The 8138-nt window shown below is 35.8% G+C and overlaps 1 protein-coding gene across 1 annotated transcript; it reads left to right on the forward strand.

Moving 5' to 3' along the window:
• Positions 1 to 4760: 4760 nt before the first annotated feature.
• Positions 4761 to 5534, forward strand: LOC111687437. The gene has a single exon (XM_023449879.2). It carries the CDS (start codon positions 4761 to 4763, stop codon positions 5532 to 5534), a length of 774 nt encoding a protein of 257 aa, XP_023305647.2.
• Positions 5535 to 8138: the final 2604 nt, after the last annotated feature.

The following is an 8138-nucleotide window of genomic DNA, read 5'->3' on the forward strand; positions in this document are numbered from 1 at the left end:
CGTATTGTGCAGAGATAGCCATTAAGAAACGAATGGAGCTCATTCTGGCGACTGGTGCAAACGTTTCATTATTGTCGATACCGGGATGCTGAGTGAAATCCTTTGCGACGAGTCTGGCCTTTCTACATTCCACTGTGCCATCAATTTTGCATTTTGTACGTAGTGCCCACTTTGATTTGACAACTTTTCTGCCAACTGGTCTTTCAACTATTTTCCAAGTTTCATTTTTCAATAAAGTGTTATACTTTTTCAGCATTGCATTACGCCATTCTTCAGCTTCGGGGCTAATGAGTGCATCGATGCTAGTTTTTGGATCGGTAGGCTGAATTAAATTCGCCGATTGGTACTCCTCGTCGTCAGAGCCATTGAAACCTAGAAAATCATCCGAATCGTCAGCGCTGTCATTTGCAGTTGTATCTTCTGTAACTGTATTATGTATCTTCTTTGGTCTGCCCCTCTTTCCAGTAAGCACCTTCTTGGGACGACCGCGATTCTTCTGTTTGGTAACTTTGCCGTCGTTTTCGATCTTCTTACTGTCATTGACCATATCAGAATCCCCATATTTCATTTGTTGTTGAATTGAAGTGCTCGGTGGCTCTGAATTTTCCTGAGAACTTTCGTCGAAGTGGAGCTCAATATGATCTGGCATGAATTCCTCAAATTGAGGGTCCCACAATCTATACGCCTTGGATACCTCAGAGTATCCTATAAATACACATTTTATGGATTTAGGTTCAAATTTTCCCTTATCTGGTGTTTTGTCAAGCATGAATGCTGAACAACCGAATTTCTGGAAATATTTGACGACAGGGATTTTATTCATCCATATTTCATATGGAATTCTACCATTTATGCTCTAAGATGGACAACGATTTCTTATATAGTTGGCGGTATTCACAGCTTTGGACATCATATACTGCGTGTCTGAAAAGTCTAGAAAATTCTACTTCCACTACAGCTAGTGATGTAGATGTGACATCTTCGAAGTATCAAGTCACTTATTTGGCATATGTTCAGTGTTTAGGAGATATAAAAGAGAAGACATTCAGATCTGAATCAGTGCAGAAGACGAGTAATGCTCCAACTTTGAATGCAAATCCAGGCAATTCAGATCATAATCTAACCTTACCCCCTTGTGATGTTGAAAATTTTAGAGAGGATTATGTATCTTGTATTAACCAAACTTTTTCTGCGTCAACAAAAAAGGTTTGTAACTTGAAAATTGGTTCTTCTTTAGTTTCTTCTCTTGTACTTGGCCTTTGTATTACCTACTATTTCTGGTAATTTGCCCTCTTGTGTGATCGGACCTGAACACTGTGGGAACTTTGCAAATCTTCACTTAGCAGACCCACACTTTTACACATGTCGACCAGTTGATATTTCGCTGGGAGCGGTTTTAAGGAGTGAGATCGAAAAATTCTTAACATACATATATGTTTATAAAAAAGAAACCACTAAACTTACAGCTTTATTGTTTTTTTATTTGATTCAAATTATTATTACAATTTACAAAAAAAAATATTTTTATAGTTTTAATCACTAGTGATGAAATTTTGAACCCTTTTCGGAAACCCTTCCATTAACGTTTTTATAGCGCTTTCTGTCACTTTGCTCGAACATGTAGTCCATCTCCGTTTAAAATCTACCACACTTTTGGACACCTTTTTTGTACTCTTCAATTCTCTTTTAACAAGAGCCCAATATCTCTCCACTGGCCTTAGCTCCGGGCAGTTTGGAGGATTTGCCTCTCTTGGTACAAATACCACATTATTGTTCTTGTACCACTCAAGGGCTTGTTCACCATAGTGACAGGATGCCAAGTCAGGCCAAAAATAAGTGGACACATTATGAAGTCTTATGAATGGAAGCAGACTTTTTTGTAATCATTCCTTGATGTAAATTTCGGTATTTATAGAGCCCGTTGTAACAAATGATTGGCTTCTTTTGCCGCAACTGCATATTGCTTGCCATACCAAGAACTTTCTGGGAAATTTTGTCTGCTTTTGGGTCCTAAACTTTTCTTCAACATTCCCTCGAGTATCAGCAACATAAAACTTTTGACCTGGAAGTTGCGAAAAATCTGCCAGAATATACGTTTCGTCATCCATTATGCAGCAAGAATATTTTTTTATAAAACTTGACTTCAATTTCCGTGCTCTGTTTTTGGCCTCTAAATTTTTAGCAGCGTTCCTGTCAGGAACTTTTTGAGCCTTGTATGTTTTTAAACCTGCATTAGCTTTAACTTTTCGTACCAAATAGTCCGAGCACTGAGCTAACCGAGCTGCTTTCCTACCGGATGTGTTGGGAGCTCTTTTGAAAATGCGTTCTATTTTTTGGCTTTAGAAACATCATGTGGACCATTCCTTCTACCTGAACTAGGTTTTCTATCAACTGACAAGTTCTCTCGGTACTGTTTAATAACATTGGAAACAGTTTGACGGCAGACCTTTGTATGCTTGGCCAACTTTTTGTAAGACCAAGTTGGGTTTAGTTGAAAATATTTAAAAATTCCAATACGCACTTTTTTCTGGTCACTCATTTTAATCAGATTAACAAAAAAATTAATATAATTGACATTACACATAATAACTGACATGTTTTTCAAAGGTAACTTGATCGAAAAAAAATCAAATAATACTTTGGTTGAAAAATGTAATGAAAAACGTGTGTTAAGAATTTTTCGATCTCACTCCTTATATCCACGTATAATCTTAGGTGAAATCCATCGCAACGTCTTGGGAACATTAGTGGCTCAAGATACTGTTATCGGATTGCTTATTACAGGCTCTATTCCAGAACCAACAGTTCAAGTGTTTTCTACAAGGATAGAGGTTTCGCCTGAAGATAGTCTTAATCGAAATCTTATTCGATTTTGGGAACTGGAGGAACCACCTTGACCCCTTTCGACAAATTTTGTGAGGAAAACTATAGGAGTACTGCGCGCCGCGACTTCGAAGGCTTTTTTGTAGTGACGCTACCCTTTAAGTCGGAATTTCCTCATTCTATTAGTTTAGGCTCTTCAAGACAGAATATGATTGCACAATTCTTGAGAAATGACTCCTTCTCTTTTAAGGAAACCGGCTTTATATGATAGCGTAGTTGAGGAATAACTCACTCTTGGTCATATAGGTAACCAAATTCCACTTTCTTGTTATTTACCCCATCACCCAGTATTTAAGCCTGATAGTCAAACGACCAAATTACGGGTCGTATTTAATACGTCCAATATAACATCCAACGGGAATAGTTTGAACGATTGTTTTTATGTTGGACCAACATTACAATCTGATTTAGTTCTCTTAATTCTGCGATGGAGATTATTTAGATTTGTGTTCAATTGTGATATAACACAAATGTGCAGGCAAATCAGGCTACTAGCGTTTAACGCAAGTGTATGTACAGGAGCATTAACAGGTGCTCGAGTTTTTAGTGGATTCCAAACTCTTAACTTTTGTTGAATCAAGTAGTTCGAAAACTCTGGGTATTCATTGGAACGACCAGTTGGATTCATTTTATTTTAGAGTCGAACCAATTGCCAGTCGTCTTCATTACACAAAGCGGGATGTTTTGTCTACCATAGCTAGATTTTTGACCCCGTGGGATGGTTTGGCCCTGTTATCATATCGGCAAAAATGATCATGCAAACTATTTGGCGGGATCAGATAGATTGGAACGACTTTTTGCTTGCATCGACCGAATGTGAATGGAGAAAATTTGTGTCTCTTTACACTGAGGTTAATAATATTAGAATACCTAGATGGGTTCATTTCGCTCCTGGCTTCTCAACTGAACTCCACACCTTTTCAGATGCTTCAGAGAATGCATACGTAGAGGGGGCAGGTCAGATTTATACACACTTACTTTCATGTAAGACTAAAGTTGCTCCCATAACGACTATTTCACTACCCCGCCTAGAACTTTGTGGTGCTGTATTAGCTTCTGAACTTTTGAAGACTATAGTGGCCGAAATTATATACCTTGTGGAAGGTTATATTGTTGGACAGACTCGACGATTGTGCTTTGTTTGTTAAAGAAACCCCCTAGTAGTTGGACTACATTTGTGGTACCATGTGAAGTCAGAAGAAAACCCGGCAGATGTGGGAAGTCGCGGTGTTTATTCTTTTGAACTGTCACAGAGTGATTTATGGTGGCATAGACCCAGTTCGCTTAAAATGCCCAAGACTAGTTGGAACAATCAGAACCTTGATCAAGTAGATACCGAAGTAGAAAGCAGAACTGTCAGAACGCATGCATCGTTTTTTACAAATGTTTTAGACATATTTTCGTCTCTTGATAGAGCTCTAAGGGTTATATCGTACATTTTCCGGTTCTTTTTTAGAACTCACCCTAGTCAGAGAAATCGATATATTTCCAACTACTATTATATCAAGGGATGAGATTGGAAAAGTTAAAATACGTTTGGCGATTTTAGCTCAGATTTTAGCTCATCGAAAAGTTCATTGTTGACTCTTAATCATTGCTTAGAAGAAAATATGGCAATTCGAGTAAATGGTCGTTTAGAGAAATCTCCTTCGTTGTCCTATACGGAAAGGAACCCCATTATTCTTCCTTATTCGTGTCGATTTACATTGCTCTTGGCAGAGTTCATCCATGTTATTACGATACATGGTGGAAATCCACTCATGATAAGAAATATTCGTATCGAGTATTGGATTCCTCGGCTTAAATTTCTTGTTAAAACCATCATAAATCGCTGTAAACGTTGTATATTGGACAGGAAACATTCATGCAGTCAAATAATGGCGGTTTTACCACCTGAGAGGACGACGATAGTACGACCATTCACTAACACTGGAGTGGATATTGCTGCACCATTTGATATACGAATTTTAACTGGTCGATCTTGTCGAATAACTAAGGCATATGTGTGTATTTTCGTTTGCTTCTCTACTAAAGCGGTTCATCTAGTGACAACATCGGATTTGACAAGGGATGCATTTTTAGCAGCATTTCATCGGTTTATTTCGCGTCGTGGTTGTCCATCGACCATGTTCTCAGATAATGGTACAAATTTTTTTGGAGCCTCTAGGGAAATTGAAAAGGATTATAGGACTTTTCTAAAGGAATGTCAGGCTCGTAAGTGTTCTACATTTGGTACTCAATGTTTATCATGGCGATTTATTCCAGCGGCAGCTCCTCACATGGGTGGTTTATGGGAAGCTGCCGTGAAAATTTTTAAACGTCATTTTCGTTGGGAAGTACAGTCCGTAAAATATACATTTGAAGAATTATGCACAATACTGGCACGAATTGAAGCCTGTTTAAATTCCCGTCCTTATTTAATCGGCTGTCCCATTTTATCCCCACCTGAACTTTCTATTTATGAATCTCCTATTAGCTTAGTTAATCGATATCGTAAAGTGAAAGCCTTTACTCACCAATTCTATCGCCGATGGAAGGAAGAGTATTTGTCTAATTTGCACAACCGATATAAGTGGAAATCGCCGGATCGTGATATTTCGATAAATGATCTGGTCGTTATACACCAAGAGCAAATGTTACCTACGTCTTGAAAGTTAGGACGGGTTGTTAAACTTTACCCCGATAATGATCATCATGTTCGTGTCGCGGATCTACTTACCGAAAACGGGATTGTTAAACGACCAATCACGAAACTAGTCGTTTTGACTACTTAGTTGAATTCAAATTTTCTAATATTTTATTAACCTTCATTGTTTCTTAGTAAAAAACCTTTTTGAAGATGCTCTTGGTGTATAATATAATGATGTATAATATAATGAAGCAGTGGAGGTACCTGATCCAGCTCCAGTCTAAAAATGGATTGAGGCAACAAAGGCAATCCTTGTCGAAACAATAACGTCTCCGGTTGCGTCATCAGTTCCGGTTGAAAATCCTCAAGAAACCACTGCTGATATTCCACAATCTACGTCCAACTCAGCCAATAGAAAACACGAGCTCGAATGTCGCGAAGAATCCAATAGAACAAAGAAGGGAAAAATCGCCAAGAGTCTGTAGCCTGTGTTCGAAAAGTCACCCTTTTGAGGGGATGCCAGCTAAGCTAAAACATGAAGGTAGACTTCGCCATGTTCTCGTCTTTGGATGTTGATCTCGATGCCTGAATCGGAACCATATAACTAAAGACTGTAAGAGCACTGCAAAGTGTCGGCATTGCAAGAGTGAGCATATTACCCTTCTGCATTCACCTAGCATAAACAGAAATCAGTCGAGAACTATACCACGCGTCTCAAGAGTCGATTCATGATTGTGCAAAAAAAATTAGTATTTCGGCAAAGGTTTCGGACATGTGTAGAATCAAAACGCCTATCGAAGATGTGTACGAAAAAATGCAGCTCGCTGACCCCACCTCTTATAGATCGGTACAAGTAGCTCTTGTATTAGGTCCGGAAGTCAGTTCCCAGGAGAAAAAGAGAAAATTAAATATATTAAAAATGAATTACTTACTTATATATGTATTAATAAATTATTTATCACCTAAGTTTGTTGCAATCTGCTTAGTTCTTGCAAGGCGGGCTGCAATGTTTAATTGAACTTCGAGTTGTTGTTTTGATTTCATCTTTTTTACTTTTTAATGCTAAAGATCATGATATATACTTCTTATATTATATAAGATTTATTATTTTGTTAAATTTTTAATAAAAAATTTATTTTTATTTGAAAACTCTATAATGTTTAACCAACTTTACGATTACGTAAAATAAAAATCTGTAATCAATTTAATTTATTATCAAAAATAGATTTTTATCTAAAGCGTAAAATCGGTTGTAGATCCGTATATAATACTCCCAACAATTCTTATTTCAAAACCTGTAATCGGCTGTATATATTCAAAAAATAACTATTTGAAAACAGAATCGGATGTACAATCGAGAAAATATCATATGAACATTTTTTATCAAAATTATATTGTAGTGGATCCATATATAAGACTCCCATTACTTATATTTTCTACCGGAAAACTATTTTTATTTCAAAACCTGTAATCTGCTGTGTATCAGAAAATAACTCTTCTAAATCAGAATGTAGTTTCCTACAATAAAAATTTCCTAAATGATATATTCATATTACATTTTCACAAAAATTAGAATTTAAATCGGTTGTGTTTCCTTATATAACACTTAAATCTGTTAAGAAAACCATTCGTATCTCCCCTTAAAATTTCCATTTATACAACTCTTTAAAAATTTGCTTTAAATAACTCTCAATTCGAGAAAACAATAAAGATGAGCAATCACTAATATTTTCCATACAAATCGAGTTTTATATCAAAAATATAAAATAAAAATTTATTGTTAAATCGAGATAACAATAAAAATCTATGATAAGTTAATTATATCATGAAAAAATTATCTTGATATAAATTCGGTTGCCATTTTTTAAATTCAGCTCAAATCTAAAAAAAACCATGAAGATAAATAGGTAGCCCTCTCAAATGATGCATATAAAGCATTGTTCATATAAAATTTGGATGAATTCTTTTTATACTTTTAGAAAATTATCCACCAAAAATTCTGCACAACTTTTTCTGTATGTGTACTGAATAACTCCAGTACAAATTTTTATTTACCATTAACAAATTCCGACATTTTTAATTGGAGGAAGATTTGGATATTTTAATAAATAAAAATATATGTATACCTATATTTTTAAACATTCTTTTGTATAAATAGATGTATTTGAGAAACAAAGATGAGACAAAAACGGTGGTTTTACTCTCTAATGAACAACTCAAAATTGTTTGTCGAATTAAAAGTTGTTTTGTTTTCTCTGTCAAAATTCAAGGACTCTTTGTTCTTTTTTAAGATTTTTGAAATCTTGCAATGAGCCCAAATTTTTCATGATTTTGTCCAGAATTTTTCAAAATCGTTTCAGAGTTTCTTCAATTGCATGTAATTTTTCAAATAGCAAGAAAATCGTTGAAATTTTGTATCGTTAATGGTACGTATTTTTGTAGTTAATAAAATGCCCTGAAGCCTTTCGCCTTTTTACACCAGGGGCACTACGATTCGAAGTTAAGTGTGACCAAATTTAAACTGAAGAGTTCTTAAAACGTGGAAAAATTAAAACAACTACTCCAAACCCACACCTGAAGTTAAGGAGCCAATAGAAAATTAAAACATTACAAAACACATACGCTT

Source organism: Lucilia cuprina, chromosome X (assembly GCF_022045245.1).
Source record: "Lucilia cuprina isolate Lc7/37 chromosome X, ASM2204524v1, whole genome shotgun sequence".
In the NCBI taxonomy this organism is placed as follows: domain Eukaryota; kingdom Metazoa; phylum Arthropoda; class Insecta; order Diptera; family Calliphoridae; genus Lucilia; species Lucilia cuprina.

Bases quoted from the DNA above. Each gene is read 5' to 3' on its own strand.
- LOC111687437 (XM_023449879.2), top strand. From the start codon at position 4,761: ATGGCGGTTTTACCACCTGAGAGGACGACGATAGTACGACCATTCACT.